The 22,225-nt window shown below is 39.4% G+C and overlaps 3 protein-coding genes across 8 annotated transcripts in view; all 3 read right to left on the bottom strand.

Annotated features, from left to right (window-relative positions):
- Positions 1-9,612, bottom strand: part of fnip1 (folliculin interacting protein 1) — a 36,066-nt gene extending 26,454 nt beyond the window's left edge. For 2 of the 3 annotated variants that reach the window (XM_085175328.1, XM_085175330.1), the window contains exon 1: positions 9,404-9,612. In XM_085175328.1, the coding sequence (XP_085031454.1) occupies positions 9,404-9,495 (92 nt within the window). In that variant the 5' untranslated portion in view covers positions 9,496-9,612. The other variant, XM_085175329.1, reaches the window with a different exon arrangement.
- Positions 9,613-10,187: 575 nt separating this feature from the next.
- On the bottom strand, positions 10,188-14,743 carry LOC146510245 (uncharacterized). Of its 2 annotated transcripts, XM_085175337.1 has the most exons (9): positions 14,419-14,743; positions 13,997-14,100; positions 13,114-13,414; positions 12,903-13,037; positions 12,513-12,552; positions 12,369-12,424; positions 11,256-11,287; positions 10,912-11,129; positions 10,188-10,780 (listed from the first exon to the last, which is right to left on the bottom strand). In XM_085175337.1, exons 1-9 carry the CDS (start codon positions 14,513-14,515, stop codon positions 10,732-10,734), a joined length of 1,032 nt encoding a protein of 343 aa, XP_085031463.1. In that variant the 5' UTR covers positions 14,516-14,743; the 3' UTR covers positions 10,188-10,731. The 2 variants fall into 2 exon arrangements, with proteins under 2 accessions (XP_085031463.1, XP_085031462.1); XM_085175336.1 differs by having other exon boundaries at positions 10,188-11,129; positions 14,419-14,739.
- Positions 14,744-16,149: 1,406 nt separating this feature from the next.
- acsl6 (acyl-CoA synthetase long chain family member 6) overlaps positions 16,150-22,225 on the bottom strand; it is a 37,355-nt gene continuing 31,279 nt past the window's right edge. For all 3 annotated transcript variants that reach the window (XM_085175334.1, XM_085175332.1, XM_085175333.1), the window contains exons 17-21: positions 20,755-20,871; positions 20,496-20,639; positions 19,254-19,355; positions 19,081-19,152; positions 16,150-18,585 (exon numbers count right to left, since the gene is read on the bottom strand). In XM_085175334.1, the coding sequence (XP_085031460.1) occupies positions 18,445-18,585; positions 19,081-19,152; positions 19,254-19,355; positions 20,496-20,639; positions 20,755-20,871 (576 nt within the window). In that variant the 3' untranslated portion in view covers positions 16,150-18,444. The remainder of the gene's footprint in view (positions 18,586-19,080; positions 19,153-19,253; positions 19,356-20,495; positions 20,640-20,754; positions 20,872-22,225) is intronic.

Raw genomic sequence — 22,225 nt, 5'->3', positions numbered from 1 at the left:
GTGTTTTTCCCCTCACCCAAAACCAACAGGCATGCTTCACCACAAACTCAGTAATCTATATTATGTAACTTGACCTCAACAGATTGATTCTATCTTGTTCAATGCCACTGAGGCTGACAGTTAAAAAGCGACTGCCTTTCTTACGGTCTTGCTTGTATCAGCCAGCTGGCACATTGTAGCTCCCAACACTCGGGCAGAAAACAAACCTAAGGGTAACAGCACAAGCATTGTACACAAACCTCCTTTAACGAACACCACCGTGCCCACTTGGATGCATAAAGGCCAGGTTAAACATTACTGACTCCTACCTGGGCATCATTGCGAGTCTGCCAGTCTTTCCCCAGCCCTCTCCCCTCTCTCTATTCCTCTCTTGCTTCTCCTCTCCAAGTCAAACCAGGTTCTAAGAATAGCGGTGAACTAAATTCACACAACAACATGAGACTATCAGGTGATCGCAGGAACACTGTGTGTGCTGGACAGTACCGAGGCGGCAACAGCACTGAGTCTGGACCGCTGACAGCCAGAAAGCGCTGTGATAAGAGAGTGACAGTAGGGACTTGTTCGTCTGTTGTTTCTGAATCCCGCTCTTTTTTTTCCTCTCTCCCTTATTCATCAGCTTTCTCTTTCTTTCTCCAATTAATTTAAACATGCAGTGTTTTTCTCTTGTAGAACAAACTGCATATAAAAAACATTTGGGGTAAGAAAGAGCATAAAGCTGTCAAACCTTGTCAATAAAGTTCCGCACAACTTGAACTTCAGAGAAATGGACCAGTTTATTTAGGCTGCTCACAACCTAAAAATGGTCACTGTCCCATTCTTAAATACTAAACTACATTCCTTGTCACATATTCTCCACTCATATTAATTTGATATAACTGCAACGCTGACGCAAAACCTTCCACGGCTGTTCCATGGAAGGTGTAAAGTGATAAAGGTCAAAACGTGGCAGCCTTGTTACCAAGACTGTACTGAATCAAACATCAGCCTATACTGACCTCGAAGAGCCCTAGCTTTCTCGCTCTCTCATGCCACTAGAATGTGTGTGTTCGAGACAGAGAGACGGTTACATAAACATCCCCTTTGCCTAAGCTGTGTGACGTTCTTCCGGCTGTGTGTGACAGAGGGTTCCGATAGGTGCAGCAGCTTGTGTTTTAAAAAGACATTTCTGCAGCCAGCAACCACAAGAGGGTCAACAGTGTCATAAAACTGGACAATTCCTACAATGAAAAACAAGAAAAATAAAAAAAAACTTCCCCATCATACAGCATTTTGCCATTTAACTGAAAGCTCAAGTTCAAGTTAGTTTGAATTTCACTGCATGTGCTTGAATCCTGATGACTAATTTACTTGTCATTTAAAAACTCATCTAAAAGTAAGAAAATGCTCAGGAAACTTTTAAAATCGATCACAATCTGATAGCCCAGGTAGAACTTACAAATATGGCATGTGAACTCAAAATTAACATTAAATTACGAGCCGAAATGTGTAGCATAACATGACATCATACACACGTTTGTTCAGTGTAGCTAATGTTAGCAGAAGCAGCCTTCCTTCCTTAATGTGGTTACACACTGGTTCTGTGTGGTTATAGGTTTACTCGAAGACTGCGGACACACAACCATTAATTTTCTACATGAACGTAAGGCACGACTGCTCTTGTTCATTCAGCTTTCATCTGCTTCCACCTCACTTTTTTTTTTTCTTTTTTTTACAGCTTCCCATCTGAGGGCCGTCTGTGGAGGCTACAGCACTGGGTAATACTGAATGGTGTCATAGCATCTTAAAATCAACAGGTGCTTAACTGTCTTGAAAAGGCAGCTGAACATACTGCACACTATTTGCACAAATCCCTACTTGAAATTTTAGAGCACAAAGTGCATTTTGGCAAATATTGAACAGAAACAGGGAAGTAAAGCGGCAACATATGACCAAAGTCAGGCGTAAAGACTGAAACCGCTGACCCTAAGGTTGTGTGTAATAGCAAGCAAACCACACCAAGAAGAATCTAGATAAAGTAGAGAGAGCTTTCCACGCGGGAAGTCTGCTCAGTGATGACTTTAGAGATCATTACACAGGAGTACTACTGAAGTCACATATCAACATGCATGTACTGACAGCATAGGAAAGGTGTATATAGCTCCTACCACAGCTCATGCACCTTCACAAACCCCCTGATGTAAAACACGTATGAGTACCAGCTGCACTGCTAGTTGTGAGCTATAGGTCATTCTGTGCCATAGTGCTACTTTCCAGCATGGCACATATGCAATACAAACAACTATAAATACATAAATCACTATGTGACTCTGAAATGCAGTTAACACATCTAATCTTTCAGACATATCTAAGCTTTCATCAGCTCATATTGTATACATATGTTCTCAGAAACTCAGACAAGTGCTAATACTTCCCAAGAAGTAGAAGATACTTCTGCCTAGTTGTCAAATTTGAAACCTTCCCTGCAGGAATTGGTATATCTGTGAAATGGTATACAGTCTGAAAATTAACAAACAACAGAAACAACACTCCTCTGCTGCTGGAGAAAGCCAACAGAAACCTCCATGGAAAAAAGGTTCATTAATCAACTGATTAAGGTAAACAAGTTGTTTATTCATTATTAAATAATTAATCTACTGAAAATAATCCGAGGGTTCAAGTTTTTTATGAGAGGAGGGGAACTACCATCACAATACAGTGAACGTATTGTCACACACGCTCTGAAAACACCCGACTACCTGCATATCAGCTAGTTTCTGTGCTGATTATGTAGCATTGAGGACTTCTGCATTCCAGCAGTCACAAGATACTGAGAGCATTTCTGAAACGCCCTGAGATGACGGTTCACACCTACAATATAGACACACAGAGACTAGCTGATTAAAGTAGGCAGATACAATAGATAATCAATTAGCTGTAAACATCATATCTGAATAAAAGGTCGCAAGTAAAGCAAAAAGTAGAGCCCAGTCTAAGTGTATTCTCTGACAACACTCGTGTTTTATGTGGAAGGTTTAGCCAGTGGGAACACATTTTTTTATTTATTTTAATTTATTTATTTACTTCTTCTAACTTTTCTTACTATACACATCCTCTGCATTTATCTTTACCCAGTGAGGTTGTGTACACTCTGGATTAACTCTGTGTGACAACTTCTGAATCAGCAACACATGACAGAAAATGAGTGACAGCTGAGTTGGGAGTATCGAGTGTATGACTATTTCTCACAAATAATCACATGAACGGAACATCAAGCTGAAGAGTACTGGTGGAAGTCACGTAGAAATCGGGGCAAACGGTCAGTGCTGCACATGTAAATCAAATTCTAGTAAGCAAAAAAAAGATCATATGATAGAGAGATTCAGTTTCGCCTCAAAAAGCAAATATCATTTCACTGCATCAAAACACCTCCCTCACCATGCTTTCTGTCATTTCTTCCTTTCAACACTCTTCTCATTTAGAGATTGAATGTAGGCTAATTAGTTAATATGAATTTTCTGATTTTCAAAATTCCAATAAATTACTCCCACAGCTTTGTATCTGAGAATATTCAGTCTCATCAATATCTGTGCTATGTGGTGCTAAGTTACCGATTTATTTTAATTCACTTATGTGTAAAAGCTTCTTCAATATACATTTAGGATAAATTACAAAAAAAATAAAATAAAATAAAATAAAATGTTTATCCAAATAAAAAAGAATTTCAATACCCAAAAATGTGTCTCTGCATCAGCCCCAAGTATCCAGTGTATAACAATAAGCAAATGTAATTTTCTCTGATCTTCTCAGGTACATCTGTAATGTATTGGTAAGGTCACGTGCAAACTTGCTATACAGTAGAAATGTCAAACAACAAATCAGTCATAGCAAATAAACTAATAATCTCATTACTGTACCATGCAAATAACATAGGGAGTTCCTTAATGCGTATACGCCACAGGATAAGCAGGCCTACCTAAATGTAAAGTTATCATCCTAGCATTCATTTGGAAATGTCAGTGACTTGGTAACCAGAAACCATAAAATCCTTATCTTCAAGCAACCAAAAAGAAAACAACTACTGGTGATGCAATTTGAGCAAGCATTATATAAAACTTTAAGGCTACGGGTACCAGCGAGGCGATTACCAATGACAACAAAGGATAGTGTTGATTGACATACGACAGAGAACCAAAGACATTAGAGGGTTACCTAAGCATGTGGAGCCTTCAATGTCCATTAGAGACAAGATGTTAACTATAAACTACAGCCGACAAGTGAACGGCTTTCAGTATGGACACTCCTTTAGATCCTTAAACTCAGTATGAGCTTCACATGGAAGACAGCTGATTGATCCATACAGTGTTTGCAGGGAGGTCGCATGTTCTGGACACACGAAGGCCAATTAAAACTCCTAATTCAACCTGTGGTTTGAGTTATCACATTCTAGCTGGTAAATTATGTTTCTTCTCTTCGATCCGTGGGTCACCATGGATCATCTGCCTCCCATCTCACCCTCTCCGTTGCATCCTCTTCTGTCACACCAACCATCTGAATGTCCCCCTTTAATATATGTATCCACAAGCCTCCTCTGTAGTCTTCTTCTTTTCGACCTGCTGGGCCCCTCCATCTTGATCATCCTTTGTCTAATATTTCCACTACCCGCCCTCTGCAGATATTCCTTCCATCTGAAACTTGCCTCTCTACCTTTGCCTCCAGTACATCTTTAATAGCCCTGCTTAGATTTCATGGCTGAACCTGCTAGGATACTAAAGGTAATGTAGAACAGCTATTTCACTGCCAAAAACATTTTGATACAACCTCTGGCGCTATAATTTTCATTCTGGTAGCACATGTAGACATAATTACACTGTGCTTAAATAGTAGAATAGACACTGACCCTTTGGCTCACAGAGCGTAAAAGAAATTTAATATCAAGCTAAAGGGCACATACTGAAAAGTTTGTGACGAATACAAACGCGTTTGCGCACCGCTGTAAAGTGTGTGATGCCCCTGCAGCTTTAACATCAAATTATATCCTTACTATGACCCTGCAGTTCTGAGAAGCCTGAGTGTGGCCACTTGAAATAGCCCCGATAGGAACCCGATGACAGCCGCTGTCTTTACAGAACCTTGGCACGCCTGCAGCATTCACACAAGCATGCACCGAGGGAAGAAAGCAGCCCTGCAAAATAAAGCTATAACATTCACAGTAATCCATGTCAGTTTACCGACAGTGAGTGCTTAAAAAGAAAGTAATCAAACAGAGAGCAGAGCAGAACAAGCATACATAAAAACGCTGTGATGGGTTTTTCATTTTAGAGTCAAGCTGGGAATTTTTTAAGATAGTGATGCGATAAAAGGGTTGAGACAGTACGAGTGATCACATGTTGATTCATAACTTTAGATAAACAGCAACAGGATACAAGAGAAGAGAGCATTACTTAAAAAAACAAAACAAAAAAACCAAAGTGTGCATCTTCATCAACACTTGCAAAGGTGCTTAGGTTTTTTTTTTTGCCAGCGACTTTGGTAACCATGTGATCACACAACAAACATGACAGCCTGAGATTGATGAAAGCCTCACATGACACACCGAGTTATGAAAGTATGCAATGGAGGAAGGACGCCTTGCCAATCAGGAACCTGAGACACGACTTCTCCCAAACTATAAATAAAACATTTTTAAAGATAAATTCCACGGTGTGAGAAACAAAAAAAAAAAAAAAAAAAAGTAGTACTCCAGCAAATGCAACGTCATGCATTTTCACAGGCTTGTCAAACATGATTTACTAAATCTACAATACACTGTACTAATTTAATTTATTTTAAATTCACCAAATTTTTATTATATTTTCTAGACTTATGACCATTTTATATCAACTTGAAAAGGAAACAGGTGAGTCCTAGTTTACCATAGAAAAAGTTTAATTCCACGAAACTATATATTAAACAGAAAACGTCAAACTTGAGTAAATCTGCTTTTACTCTCTTACTCGTATATTGTCTGTTAGTGCAGGTCATGTAGGAAGTTTCCTCAGCAGGCTGCCAGGACAAGCAGTTTGGGTGTGAGTGGGAGGACAAAGCTACTGGCTAATGATCAGGTCTCAGACTGGCTACAGGATGAGCCAAAGGCTTTTGGTGTAATGTACAGTATGCCGTCCCCAGTCAAGTGCCACAGCCAGGGAAACAGGAGTCTTTTTAGGCTTTCCTCTCAGGGTCAGCCAACCTACTGCCCTCTATGGTATTCTGGAGGGCACAGTGGAGTGGTGTGGCAGTGCATGGTGTCGGTGATGCAGTATGCAGGCCAGAGGTTTGCAAAACAGAAAAGACTTCATCTCTACTGGATATTAAAAAATATAGACTGAAAAATGCCAATAATAAGCCTGATTTACAAACTAAAAAAAGCTATTTCTGGTGTCACATTGGGCTTGCTTATTCCCCCCCGTCAGAGGTTTTTAAGGTCATTTTCTTTTAACGTCTTGATTGAAATTGACTGCAGCATCCTACCCAGCCAACTTTATTCATGGTATAATTCTCACACAGTGCTTTTTAAAAAAATACTTCAGAATAGGGCTGGGCTATATCATATCGCTCACGGTAATACCGGTGTAATGTTGGGCAACGATAGGAAAATGAAATATTGCGATAGAATATGGGTAAAACGCACATGAGCAGTGCCTTTGTTTACATACGCACATGGCGGCGACGCAGAATGAGAAGAGCGAAAGGGGATCGTTAAATGAAACGGATGAACCAGAACTGGTTTGTAAAATTGCTGCAACTTCAGTGGTGTGGAACTGGTTTGGCTTTCATCCGTCAGATACACAACAAAGCACTATTTTTGGTAGAGCATGCTAGCGGGCCGTCGTTATTACCGTGTTATTTGGAAAATACGGCACACTTAAAATCAATCCTTTGATTTTTCTGAAAATCGACAGATTATAATTCTGTGTGCCTTATGTATGAATTCTGGTTGTGTTTACTGACCTCGAAACGATTTTATGTACACGGCGCTCGAAAATCTGTCAAATGTTTCAGTACGACTTTGCTAAGCTACAAGCCGCACCGCTTGATGGATTGTCGGAGCATTACGGCTATCGTAGGCAGGCGCCTCGCGGAGTGATACTACTGTGCTTCAACATAATATTACATATTGTGTGTGTATAACATCTTTTTAAGTTTTGTGGATATTAAACATGGTTATGCTGGGGATATGTCGGCCAATTTCCACTGGAAATGCCTTTTGGTTAAACTGTCAGCAAGGAATTTGCATTTGCACTGTTAATTTTTTATATAACTTTAATGCACTTAAAAAAGCTGCCTGTTTAAGTGAAAATACGTTGATGTTTTTTGGGGGGTTTTGCACTAATAAAGTTGAGGAGTTGTAAAGTATTTTGTCTAGTGTCAATTATATCGTCAGTTATATCGTTATCGCAAATTTTCAAGTGTATATCGAGATGAATATTTTTGTCATATCGTCCTGCTCTACTTCAGAATACTGTTAACGTCATCATTTCTGCAGGCCACCTCTGTCAGTAGACTGCAGACACGTTATATTCTCTGTCTGCATGCTCAGTTGCTAACCACCTCATCCTCCAACTTATTTGTTCCACCCTGTCCCATTAGATTCCCCTCCCTTAGACCCTCAACTCAGTGTTTTTTTAATTTCTTTTAACCATTTTTCTTTTATGCAGAAACTCCTAATGCTGCATCCTAGCCTATTCTTGCTACCACACAAGTGTCCCTCTCCAACCATGTCTCCACACAGTTCTGTCCTCTCTAGAGCATTTCATGCTTGATGAATGGGAAGCTTATGCCAGAGGTATGAAGAGCACAGCTGACCACTGAGCTAACAGAAAAGCCTGCTGCCTGCCTGTTTGCTCTGGGATTGATGCCAGTCAGCCCCCCGCCCCTCCACGCACACACACACACAGATTGCATTTATATCACTGGGTGCAGGGCACCTTTATGGCAGTGGAACGTGCTCTGGCTCAGGCATGGACCAAAGTGCAAGCAGCACCACAAGGAGATGCGCTTTCAGGTAAATATCTTCCCCATGAGTGACAAGGTGGGAGAAACATTGTGCAATGCCAGTGTATTTAAAGCTTTAGAGCACGTTTTTCCAATGGTGGCACACCTGACCCTGAGTGTGTGAGAGAAAATACACAGGGAGACTGCAAATCAACTCCCATTCAGCTCAATGATTCATTGCCATGTCAGGCTGAATGTAACGTTAGAGTTCTTATGCAGTTTACATCGGTTTTGTACTCCTTACATAAATAAAACTTTGTTTTAAGATTATGATTGGAAACATTATATATGCTAAGGACGCCCAGTTGCAAGCCTGACAGTATTGGGCAACATGTCGCCACAATACTGCGTTAACTTGCCTTTAATTTTTAAAATACATGACCAGATCTTTAAAGGGTAAATATCAAAGAGCACTGGTGTTTGGAAATGATAAATGTTTTCCATAGCTACATGGGAAATGACACGATTATCTGCTTTAGTGGATGTGGAACACAAGCAACGCGTGTAGGAAATATTATAATCACTACAAGCCATCTTGCATTTGTTCTAAGCATCGGTGTTCTAAGTAAACTCCAGCCACTTGTCTATTTTACATCACTGCAATGTTAGGTGATATTCAGACGCCATGTAGCGCTATTTCAATAAAATTAACACTGTGCATCAACAGTCTACCGACACAGCAGCACGGTATGGGATGCGTCAGCGGCCGACTGAAGCGATCACATGTGCTTCCATTAAGAGCACACGGTGTCCTGCTCTGTTGTCTGGTGGAGAGTACAGTAACAGAGGCAAAGTCGAGGGATGCTACTTCTTATCTCCAAGTTATCAGGATCCAGCCAAAGATAAGCTACAAAAGAGCGCGACAATACTGTCACGTGCGTTTTTTCTTGCCACAATGCTGTTACCACAGAAACAAAGGGGAAAGAGGAGGGGGGAGCAAGGGAGAGACAAAGAGAAAGCAAGATACTTCTACTGTAACTTGCAAGCACCATTTGACTATCTTCGGGATGACAATAAAGCGTTTTTTTCACTTATAAGCTGACATAAACAATTATTTATATGAGCAAAAAAGTGATGGCTAACAAGCTGAGTCAAGTCCCACCAAGACAGCGCGTGCAGCAGCCTCGCTAGCGTCCAACAGCTAGCATTAGCATGTAGCTAACCGCACCAACAAGGCACAACACGTCTCTCACGTCACTCTACACTTTTCCAACACTGATGTCAAATCAGCCAAACTACACAACGCTCATCTGCAGAGTGCCTCGAGTTCAATATAAGCGTTGCTCCAAATACACTGTCATTCCTTTCAGACGTCAAAGCGAAAGTCATAAATATTATTAACGTACACACACAAACCACAAACGGACACACGCGCACGCACACAATAAGCTACCTGAAAGCTGGGTCCTCTTTGCTACACCTCGGGGGCGGCGATGAAAACGCATTTCTCTTGTTAAAAAGTTTCTGAAAGAGAGTCGGAGGCATCTTGTACCAAAATGAGTTCGGTACAGAAAGTCTCTTTCCGTTTTCAAATCCACGACCAAATCTTGTTCCTTGTAACTGTCTCCATGGGTGTCACGGTCATATGACACGCATTAGTCACAGGAACAGCTTGGTAACCCACTACATTATTCTGATTGGCTCAGCGGGCGCCAATGCTGCTACAACAAATTACCCGATTGGCTGATATTTTTGGTATAAGTACCACGTGGTGAGTGGATTCGCTGTGTTGATGTTTTGTCGGGAATCGTGACAGCATGAAATTTATTCACACTAAAAAATTATCTAAGTGCGACTGCTGAACGGCTTGACACACACACACACACACACACACACACTTCAGATATTATTGAAAGACACAGACACAGAAAATAATTAACTGTAAGAAACGCGTCAAACACAGAACGAGGGATCGCCACAACAGAATCAGAAACTTTGTCATTGTCACAGGTACAACGAAATTAAGAATGTTCCCCGATCATTGCATCATCCCTAGCAATATCAAAATATAAATAAAACAATAAAATTCAATAAATAAAATAGATAGAATACTTAAAATACTAATAAGACGTAACAGTAAAACATTCACATACATTCCCACATACATGCTTCAGACCGTGCATAGATTAACACAAGAGTGGCGTGATGGACATTTAAAACAAACATAAGGCGTACAGGCATTTTAATGTATTTTTATTTGCTTTAGACACTTTCTGAATCAAATACATATGCAGATTTTGAGGACAAAGACAAATATACATAAATATAGATGGAGTATACCTAAAATACACATCTTATACATTTAAACTTTGCTTTTAAATCATTCTTCATTTAGAAAGTCTATAGTAACACATGTCACGAGAATAAATGCAAATATAGACAAGCACAACAAGTAAAAAACACACACACATATATATATAGACACACATATATCATATTTAAAGGTGGAAAAGCTCACTGTATGGACAAGACAGACAATGGTTTTTAAAGGTAAATACATATGTGCCATCTAGTGGTCATTTCACAACACACTTTTTTCATATTTACATAAACGCCAGTCTAGCATGTCTCTTTAATTAGTTCTTAAATGTTATTTAAAGTTTGTTCCATAGATTCTTCTCTCCTTCTTTTAAGTACTTACAGACCATTTTCATATAGGACTTTCTACAATTAGACTAATCTAATCCAGATGAGGGGGTAAAGCCACAGTTTTCTGTTTTCTTATTCTAGCTTCAAATGTGGCAGGAAAGATGGTTCGTGCACTAAACAGCTGTGAAAGGAAATAAAGTAACACTTCTGAGTTTCACACATCTTTCTCTCATGACCTGAAAGAGAGTATCTCTCTCCTTGTCAGTGGCAAAGTCAAAGAGCTTGGGTTTCTTATGGATAGTTTTGACAGACCTTTTTAGCAACATGGTCAGAGCTAATGTTTCTTCTTCCGAGCTGATCTCTGCATCAGGCTTCAACTCCTCAGGTGGGCTGGACATTTGCAATGGCTTGTTGAGACTGGGAGTCATTAACTTTGAGGCTGGTATGCATTTTCCATCAAAGGTCTCAGCAATTACAGGGCTTTTGAATGAAACCTTCTTCTTACACAAGATAGGTCTTCTGTAGCTGAGCTGTGGAATAAAAATCATTTCGATCATGGCTGTGATCCCTCTTACTTTTGTTTCTAACAAAATAAAAATGATCTACATCATATCAAATTTAAACAGATGTAAATAAATGGGCAGATGACTTCTTACTCTTGGTGGGGTTTTCCTCTTAAAGGTTTTGTCTGCAAATTTAGGACAGAAACCACAAAAGTAGTCATAACAATTATACAATATTTATTTATTTATTGTGTGTGGAGTTGATATTAAAATACATATGAAATATATGCACTTGCCAGGCACTTCATTAGGTACACCTTGCTAGTACAGTTGTGGCCCCCTTTTTGGTTCCAGAACTGCCCAAATTCCTTGACTTCAATAAGGTGCTGGAAACATTCTTCAAAGAATTTGGCCTATATTGACATGATAGCATCACACAGTTGCTGCAGATTTGTTGGCTGCATATGAATAATGTGGATTTCCTGTTTCACCACATTCCATAGGTGCTCTATTAGACTGAAATCAGGTATTTAAATGATGCTCACTTGGTACTAAGGGGCCCACATGTGCCAGAAAAATATTCTCCATGCCATTACACCACCCCCACCACCAGCAGCACGAACTACTGCTAAAAAGGCATGCTTTTATTTTGTTAACACCAAAATCTGATTCTAGCCTGTGAATACTGTGCAGAAAAACTCGAGGCTCATCAGACCAGGCAACATTGTTCCAATCTTCTCTCACTCAGTGTTGGTGAGCCCTGCATTCAGAGATCCTCTTGGTTGCAATGCTCTAAATATTTGTTTACTGTTGCCTTCCCATCAGTTCAAAGCAGTCAGGCCATTTTTCTCTGACCTCTGGCATCAAAGCATTTTCTCCAAGAGAACTGCTGCTCACTGGATATTCCCTCTTTGTTTTTGACAATTTCCTGTAAAACCTCAAAATGGATGTGTGGAAAAATCCCAGTAGATCAGCAATTTATAAAATACTCAGACCAGTTTGGCACCAACAACCAAGCTACTTTCAAAGTCACCTTTCTTCTCAATTCTGATGCTCGGTTTGAACTTCGGCAGGTCATCATGATCACGTCTTAGTGCCTAAATGCACATAGTTGATGCTATGTGATTGGTTGATTATACATTTGCTTTAATGAGGAATTGAATAAGCGTTCCTACTAAAGTGGTCGGCAAGTGTAGTTTGCAATAATAGTCATGCTCTGAATACTACTTGAGGAAGATATGTTTCTTATGAAATGAGAGCCTTTACCTGATTTCAACGAGTCATTTTGTACTTTAGCAGCAGACCCGGCTTCTCTGTTGTTGCTTGATAAAGAAATAATAAGGAATGAAGCAGTTAAATTGCGTGAGCCACAAGTACTAAACACTTTGAGATTCAACTGAGAAGACTTACCTGATCTCACAGGTCTTTTCAGCAAGAATAGTGGAGGCATCTGCAGACAGAGTTACTCCTTTTCAGACACATGGGTATGGTTTGGGTACGCATATAAATAAGACTGCATTTAATTAAAGCATACTTGGCATTTTTTCTAAGAACATTAAAATATGCTATAAAAACAAAGTTACTGTTCCTTTTTTGTTCATTTGCTACTTCTAAAAGAGAAACATTTTAAATGTAATTATCAGATGGAGTCTAAGGAGCTTGCAAAAAAAAGACGTATCAAACACGACTGAGTATGAATAAAGTTATACTCTTAACATCTTTGTTCATTTAAGTGGAATTTATTGAACTGAAAAAAAGAGAGAAAATTAAAGTGTGTCTGAGATTTTTTCCCAGTATTACCCAGGATGGTAGAAAGGTTAGGGGGATGATGCATGTGTATGCTCTCAGCGTGGCTGACATCCAACAAAGTGGAGTTTTTTATGTGACGATGGAGATCCAGCAGGTCTTCCTCAATGGAAAAATTGAAGGTTTCCACTATCAAGACAAAAAAAAGTGAGAGACCAAGTGTGGCTGTGGACATACAAAAATGTACACATACACTCAGACACACCCTTGTTTTCTCTTCTGAAGATCTCTGGAGAGGGAAGATCGTTAGAAGTTGCAGAGTCCAAAAAGTCCTCATCCTCTGTGTCACCAGAGCTGAAAGTTGTGGCAGTCTCCATGCTCGATAATGTGAAGCTTTCTGGCGTCACTGCCAAGCTTTGCTTGTCTTCTTTACCCGACATTTCATCACCTTCATGAGCCTCTACTACAGTCACCTGAATGGCAGGTAAGGTTGCTTTGTGTCTGGTAGTTTCAGTAAATGCAGGAGTGCTTAAGCTAAAAGTAGATTTATGGTGTACAGTGTTGGCCTGAGTGAAAAGAATAAGCATAGAAAGGGGAGTAAATAAAACTGTAATCTGGTGACTGAAGGTTATAGCATATGATTCTAATGCTTTTTTATACTTATTAAACTATTCAGTCAAATTTGTCTTTGGTTGCTGATTTTTTTGTTGTAATAATTCTTCAGGGCAATATATCTGTCTGGCACTGGCAGAGAAATTTGGCAGCTTGTTCACCCACATACTTGTTCACCCACATAATGCACCATTAAGGGGAAATAGAGTATAAGACTTATCGCCAAGAAGCGCTGTTACAACACATAAATCGTCAACCAAACACTAATTTCCTTATTTTTCTGAATAATTGCTCTTCACTCTTTTCTCACATAATCTGATGTATGTGTTCTATAGAACAAAATGCACATGTCACTTTAACTTCTTGCCAATTTATTGGGGGACTCTTTGTGGCTTCAGCATCAACATTCACTTGTTTTTTTCTCCACGTAGATTCCTTCATATTTTCTTCCTGTCACCCATAATTGTGAGCTAGTAAATATTGGACATCAGTGACTGTTAATCTTACATGAATACAAAACATCTGGGCACACTTACAGATACTGGGCTCTTTGGTTTGACAGTGGAGTCATTCGTGACTTCCCTCTCAGGTTCTTCTGGAAAAGCTTCATAATGCTTGCGGAACAGAAGTTTCCTGTGCTCTTAAAGTTTGAAAGCACGGATGCAGAGAACAATTTAATGAGAACAGAAAATGGCTTTGCCTTTATTTACACTTTTTTTAAAGTGTACAATCAATAGATATATTAGATCGCCTCTTAGGTTTACACTAAGTAGATTTAACAGATTTAGAAAAGCAGTTAAAACCTGAGATAAGAAACATGAAGGTGTTCATAATATATTTCCCATCACAATGAGAACTAGGCTCAGACCAAGATTAAAACTTTAACTTTTAAATAAACAAGTAAGCCACCTGAAGTTTAACGTTTTAATGTAGACTGCGTTAACAGTGTTTTTCTTACGGTCTCGTCTGGTCAGCGCTGGTTTCACGGGTGTATCTCGTTTGATAGGTAATCCACTGTCACAACGGAGTCTACTCTGGCGCTTGTATCGATCCATTTCCAATTAAACTGACTTAAAGATCAAATCACTTGCCATTCAGTGAACTGCTACACTATAAAACTGCTTCAGCTAATGACACTAGTAAAAAATATAATTAGGAGAGAGTGTATTTAATCTAATGCTTCAAGTTCTGCCTTGATCATCCCCTGACCATTCTGTGCGTTACTTAGCAACCAAGCACACCTGCAGAATATGTGATCAGCTGCCAATCACCACTTTTAACGCACGACCGAAGCGATTTATTCGCATTTGTATGCTATTTAGAAACTGGAAAGATTTGGTAAGCGTTTATGTCGACCTTCATGTTTGCCATGCCTTGACAGATGCGATAAAAGTGAAATCACCGCCCTGCCATAGTAAAACTGGGTCAGTTTTAAAGTTCGTTTTCAGAAATGGACACAAACAAAGAACTCAGCCTAGCTTAACATAGCATTGATAGACTTCATTAGGTAAAGCCCCCTAAGCTTCTTCTTTTGCCTTAAGAATTGCCTTAATTCTTGGTGGCATAGATTCAGCAAGGTGCTGGAAAGTATTTGAGTACAGTAAGAAACATGAGGTGATTAAAGGTTTGTGACATACTGTAGCGTGTTGCTGCAAAGAGATATCAGAAGACCGGTACACTGGTCATAAAGGGATAGACATTATCAGCAATTCTGCTGTATGCTGTGGCATTTCAATTATGGTACTAAGGAGCTCACGTGCTTAGAAAATGTCCCTAATATTACACCAGCAGAGGCAGGATGCATGCATGCATCTACTATTGTTCAAGCTTTGGTGAGCCTGTGCAAATCTTAGCCTCTGTTTTCTGTTCTTAGCTGACAAGAGTGACAACAGTTGTGGTCCTCTGCTATTGTAGCAATTTGGATCAAGGTTTGGTGTGTTGCACATTCAAAGATGATCTTCTGCATACCTTGGTTGTAGTGAGTGGTTGAGTTGCTGTTGCCTTTCTATCAGCTCAAAGCAATTTCGCCATTCTCTTCTGACCTCTGGCATCAACAGGTCATTTCCCCAGATAGCTGCTGCTCGCAGGATATTTTCTGTTTTTCAGGCCAGTCTCTGTAGACTCTAGAGACGGTTCTGTGGGAAAACCCCAGTAAGGGAACAGTTTCTGACATTCTTAGACCTGGCACCAATAACCATGCCATGTTCAAAGTCATTTAAATGACCTTTCATCCTCATTGTGATGTTGAGTTTGAACTTTGGCAAGATATTTTAACCATTTTGACCACTATTCCGGGTGCTAGTTTAGCTCATTGGGTTGATGCATTTTTTTCCCCTGCTCTCTCTTCAACTGTTCTTTAAGAGCCGTTCTCATCACATGTTAAGATTGATTGTGTGACAAAGGGCCAGAGGAACACAGTCTTTCTTGCATCTAAAAACAATATTACTTACCTTTTAGAAAATAAAATAATATTTTGATATGAGTGTAAATAGATTTGTGAAGTGCATTAAGTTTAAAATACTCCTATTCCTTTACTTAATGGAGTATTTTGATACTGTGGTTGGTACTGTACTTTATGAGTTCCTCTCATCACTGCTAATCTGGAGGATAGTTCAAAGTCTTTTTTCATGTTACCATCCTGACATTAAAAATTGCATTCAACGTCATTAAAAAAGGACCAAGACACTAGTTGAAAATCATTCCAGAACATTTTTTATTTCACTGCCCCTGTCCTAATCCCCAACCTCCCTCATCCCGATTGCTGCACTCGATCATTACAAGGATATGGTGCTTATTCCATTTTTACAGCAGAATAGATAAATAAATAAGTACAGTTCATCTCACTACACGCAATAAGAGAGAAAAAAAATTCATTCAAACCATTGATTCAATAAATATGCTTACATCTAGCTGTCTTCATTTATGTACATCCGCATTGTTTATGCTTTGGGACGGTAATCAACTTAAAAAGCGAATACATTACTTCTACGTGTAAACCTTTTTAAAAAACATGGTATCGTTTGTTTAAAAGTTGATGTTTGTTCTAGCGGAATTCATCATTGGCTCTTCTAAGTGAAACAGCCCTGTACCTGCGGCTGTGGCTGTCAGCAGCTAGATACAACCGGCTCCTAATGACCACAAAGAAATGCTTGTCTTTTTTCTCGTTAAATGCCAATGGTCCCAGCATTACAGGGCAAATTGCATGCATTGCCCCGAGGCCTGGTGTTGCATTAGATATTTTGTTTTCTTTTACCTGACATTCTCTTTGTGCAAAGATGAGTGAAAAAGAAGTCTGAACGTCGATGACCGTTACAGATCGCCGGCCCTTACATAAACAAGGAGCATGCATGCTAAACCTCTGACTGCAGCCATGTTGAACTGACATAATGAATGAGTGCGCGGATACATGACACAAAGTGTAATTTGGGTGTGGCTCAGACACTGAGATGCTTTACATGGGACATTGTGGACAGCGATGATTTGAAAGGCAGCTGCGCTCTCTCTGAACCTTAATATTGTAAATCTGTCTTCAAACAGAAGGGTGTAATTTCATCTAATTGCACCATATTTGGGTTATACCCAACTTTAATTCTTGTATCTGTTGGGGGTGGTGTGTCAGCCGCCTTACTAGCGCCGTTTTTTATTCAAAGAAAATCTAACTTTTTCCACTGGGGATGAAATCCATTACAATTCTACAAGGTGTCAGCATTAATGTACATTTTGACATCTCCTGGAGCTACACTATACACTAAAACATCACACTTGCTGTCGTATGACTGTGTTACTCTTGTAAAACAGATGGGTTTTGTTTGGCTGGTAGATTTAAAGAGGAAAGAAGAGCTGAGGAAGTGGGAATGATGACGCTGAGTTTCTGATGCTGGGGAGTGGGCGTATTTGTTTTTGGGTCAATAGCAGGTAGCAATGTATGGATGATTTTAAATGCCTCAATTAAAACAAAGAAAACAAAAATGCATCGTACAATACACACCGTTTCGTGGACATTATTACCTTTTTTGTATTCACCGACAGCGTGAATCATTTGAGAAGCCAATGTTAAAAACTAAACTCTAAAATCACTTAATGGAAAGTTTTTCGGTGACATGATTTTCCATCTGACATTAAAATTAATAGGCGTGAGTCAAACTGACTGACACATTGGTTTTGAATTTAATCAGTTGATATTTGTATTAGTGATGTACTAATAAGACAGTTTGCTCTACCTACCATGTGGGAATCTGCTAGCATTAGCTTGTTGTCCTCCTTTAAATAATTGTTTACTGTAAGCATACAGAAATCAGCTATCAGGACATCACGTGAATTGTGCCAAGACGTTCTCCCCCAGGTTTTTAACCTGTCCCCTAATAAACTGACAGTTGATTAATTGAACTTAATTAACAGTAAGTAGCAGTATCCCTACAGCTAATGCTAGCTAATAAAGTCAACACATTGCCACACCCCTAAAACGGTTGAGTCATTCCACCCTAAATAATTGGAGTTTTGGCATTTATGATGCGTCCTAATTTCTAGTAAGAACAAGTTTCCTTTCACCCCCTTATAAAATCCCAGTAACCATTCTTTACATTCATTATGGGTAACTCTATGCTGCCCTCTGCTGGCTACCCCTAAAATTGTTACTGTTTTGTGATGGAAATTCATGTCACACGAAAAAAGAAACACGTTCCTTTTTATGGACTAAAAATTTTAAGTGTCGATTTAAAATACGTTTTCAATTAATTATGAAACAGTGAATGCGTACATAAAAAGGAAATACATATGACAATGTGCATTGTATTTCGCTTTATTGATGTCTTTAATTTGTTTTTATCTAGGCATTTTTAATCATCCACCGTTGGGCCAGTTTTGCTTTGCTTTCCGACAGCACGTTAAGCGTCAGGTGACACATCTTTGTCCCACTGCAGGTCGCTGGACAAAGCGTCTGTTGTTGTTGTTTGATTGCTTTAAGAAAACTCAGGTCCGCCAGCCTTCACATAGAGATGCTGTTGTAGAGCTCATCAATCTTCGCCTTAAAAAACTCCTTCAGCTCCGGTCTTTTAGCCTTTAGCGTCGGGGTCAGCAGGCCATTTTGAATGGAGAACATCTCATTGTGAATGTAGATGTTCTTCACCTTTAGAAGAATAAAACAAAAGAAAAAAACAAGATGGTGAATGAGATAAATACTGCTCTTAAGTTTACTTTATCTTATAGCCACAAATGCATTGTTAGGCAATACTCTTACAGGAATCACAAGACCAATCCCTGATAGTATATAAATGTAACATATAACTTATCAAACAGCACAAGAATTAATGCCAGTAGCATTCTTGTTTTACTTGGCTTAATCTCCTTTGAAATGATTTAAAACATTAATATTTTAATTATTATTTTAAAACATATATATTTTTATTACCATAGCTGTATCTGCAGTATTTCATTAATTTAGATATTGTGGTATTGCTTGGAGGGATTTGTGAATAACTAGATTACTTAAAGACATTAAAATCTAATGTAAAAGATGTTACTTCAGGCACATACTGTTTATGGAGATACTGTAAAATGTTATCTTACATGTCTTAAGGTATCAAGAAAAAATACACTTACAAACAGATAAGTTCCTACTTACCTGCTCGAAAGAATGGAGGCCACTGGCTTTTCCAAGACGCACCAAATCTTCAAGGATTCCCTTCTTTAACGCCTGTTAAACAAAGGAGAGAGGGAGCTTTGTTACATTTCTAAATAACTTCCAGTAGGTTTTAATAATATTAACTATAAGTGTTACAACCATATGCCACTTACAGTGTTTTTACATAGGTCCTCGTAGGTGCCCAAGATACCTTTCTTCTTGGCCCATTCAGGCATGGTTTCAGGGTCAGGAACAATTATTCCTACCAAACAGGACTGAGAAAAACAAACAAGGTGTATTGGATAATGATCAAAATAGAAAATCAACACTAGGGATGGGTATCGTTTAGGTTTTATCCGATACCGGTGCCAAACTGGTACTTTTGAAACGGTGCCGGTGCTTAAACGGTGCTCAAACCGGTGCTTAAAGAATGGAGAACACAAAATTGGTCCAAAAACCTCTCATGTTCAGCTGTTTTTTTGTAAAAAGATAACAATGTTAGCCTTTTCTGCAGCTATAGGGCATATATGGCATCACTCTTGGCTGGAAGCAGTGCTTAAACAAAAACAAACTTTGTCCAAAAACCTCATGTTTAACTGTTTTCCACTTTTTCTTTAGTCATTTTAGCCTTTTTGGCCAGGGTGAAGGGAGTATCTGCCATCAAACAAGAAGACAGCCGCATGTAGCTATGATGATGTTTGCTAGTTCACCTTACATGCATTAATGTAATAACGTGGTTAGCCTACTGAACGTAAATTACACACGAACATCATGAAGCTACTCACGCAGAGAAGAACGGCTGCTGCTGCTGCCATCATCATCCGTCACCACCACACCCGCAGGAGATGCGCTCGGTGTGAGGTCTCGCAGCAAGCTATCAAATACGGCGCATTTTTCTGCTTTAAAAAAAAGCTATGCGTCGCCAGGTGTTTCATCGGATTTGAGGTGTTACCTCCTTTGACATTATCACCTTAAAGCACTTGTTGCAGGCTGCTGAGTTTGCATATTTTGCTGTGAAGTACAGCCAGACTTTTGACTGCTTCGCCTTGGGCATTTTTAATCTGTAGCTCTGCTCTAAAAGAACGTACGTACCTGGGCCCGCCTACTATCCTCGGAAACGTAAAATGATTGGCTAGAATTCAAAGTGTGTCACAGCTCAGGAAAAAAAAGCACCGAAATGAAGCACCGAAATGTGCGCTGCTTTTCGGTCTGGTTACTACCGTTTATGTCAGAACCGGTGCCATCATGGCACCGGAAACCGGTACCCATCCCTAATCAACACTAAGTAACACATAGCCCAGATGTACTTGCAGGCTCTTAGGAGCCAAAGATGACTACCAGGCCTTGGAACACATAAATTTGAGCAGGAGTTCTACCTCACATTGCACTTCCTGTAACTGATCAAATGTCCTTACCTGCAGACTATCTCCATGAACATAAAGCTGTGCCACAGGTTCGCTCCTAATGTAGATGTTCTCGATCTTCTCAGGGGAGATGTACTCACCCTGCGCCAGCTTGAAAATGTGCTTTTTCCTGTCAACGATCTTCAGCGTGCCATTCTACGGAAAACGAGAAATATCATTTTAGACAAAATATTATGGATTGTTCTCATATAAACACAAGGGATTTTTCAAAATCTATGACTCGTCTCAATTGTAAGCTGCGTATACGCACAGGTAGCCATTTCCCGATATCTCCCGTGTGGAGCCAGCCATCGGCATCCAGTGTCTCCGCTGTTCTCTCTGGGTCTTTGAGGTAGCCTTTAAACACGTTTGGTCCTTTTACACAAATCTGGTTGACAGATTAGAAAAGTCAAAAAGGGTCAGGGTTAGAGGTTAAGCACATGTCCTCTACAAACACATGCAACGTTGTTTTAAAGTCCGAAAATTGTATATGTTACCCTTCCTATAAACATGTACAGTCACATGAAAAAAAGTACATCTTTCTAACATTTTACATATCAGGACATAATAAAAAAAATATCCGGTTCTTATCAGATTCCAAAATTAAGTGTAAACAGTGTAATAAGTCATGTGTGGTTCTCCATCTGAGGTGCAGTTACCTGATTTCAGAACCTGGCGAGGTTATATGCAGATATGTAAAACTTTAGAAATGTGTACTTTCTTTTTCCCTTTACTGTATTTGTCCTCTGTGTCAACCCCTATATGCTAATATCCTTGTAACCAGTTTTAAATTCTGATCTTTACAACACACTTCACATCTGCCCTCATTTCCTGACATTTCAAAATGCTCACGTCAAAGCTGTAAAAACTGCTCTCTGGCATACAGTGAAAACACACCTACAGACCTACACACATCCTTACATATGCACGTATGTTACTTATTTCTATAAGTAACGTAACCACAAAAGTGGTTACGTTTTTGGTTGCATTTGCATGCATACGTGTCATTCTGTCTATAAACAAGTTTTCAATGAATTCTCGTAAAACGTTGTAGAGGTGTAGAGTGGCGTCTTGTTAACAAGCCGCTGAAATGTGCCTTACATGCACCAAGGTCATGAAGGTCAAATTAATAATTTATTGGCTGAAAATGGACAAAAAGCCTTATAACCTAAAACTATAATTCTTATAAGTGTGGTGTGTATTGTCAACAGATAGAAAGTGCTATATAAATATTTAAAATATCATGTCACATTTGACCTCTGACCTCTCCCTCAAGGCCAGTAGATTGAGCTACAAGCCAAAATGATAATAGTGATAATAGAGCTATTTAAAGCTATGTTTCTAACTGCTATTGGTTTTTTTTGACAACATATAGGCATATAGGAAGCAAAATATGGGGATTCCAAATATCACGTTTCTTTGGACCTCTGGCAACTTCTTCAAGGTCAGTTAATAATTAATTAATTATTAATGTGTATGTGTTAGTCCCCATAGAGAAATTGCTCCTCTGCATTTAACCCATTCACCCAGTGAAGCAGTGGGCAGCCACCAATGCAGCGCCCGGGGAGCAGTGTGTAGGGACGGTACCTTGCTCAGGGGTACCTCAGGGTAACCGTTCAGTGGAGTCGAACCCCCAACCTTCCGATCATGGGGCCACCACTCTACCTACTGAGCTATCCCTGCCCCAGTTAAGGTCAAACTTTTAGAAAATTGATTAAATCATTAAACAGTTCTTAAAATTC

This window comes from Neolamprologus multifasciatus, chromosome 10 (assembly GCF_963576455.1).
Source record: "Neolamprologus multifasciatus chromosome 10, fNeoMul1.2, whole genome shotgun sequence".
Classification (NCBI taxonomy): domain Eukaryota; kingdom Metazoa; phylum Chordata; class Actinopteri; order Cichliformes; family Cichlidae; genus Neolamprologus; species Neolamprologus multifasciatus.
This window is presented reverse-complemented; position numbering and strand designations above follow the sequence as displayed.

What these genes read in the sequence shown, in the direction of transcription:
- LOC146510245 (XM_085175336.1), bottom strand. Translation starts at nt 14,515, where the DNA reads ATGGATCGATACAAGCGCCAGAGTAGACTCCGTTGTGACAGTGGATTA. An exon ending in TAACCTTTCTACCATCCTGG is followed by an intron (nt 12,553 to 12,902) that starts GTAATACTGGGA and finishes CTCTGTCTGCAG; the next exon opens with ATGCCTCCACTATTCTTGCT. An exon ending in AGAGGAAAACCCCACCAAGA is followed by an intron (nt 11,130 to 11,255) that starts GTAAGAAGTCAT and finishes TTTATTCCACAG; the next exon opens with CTCAGCTACAGAAGACCTAT.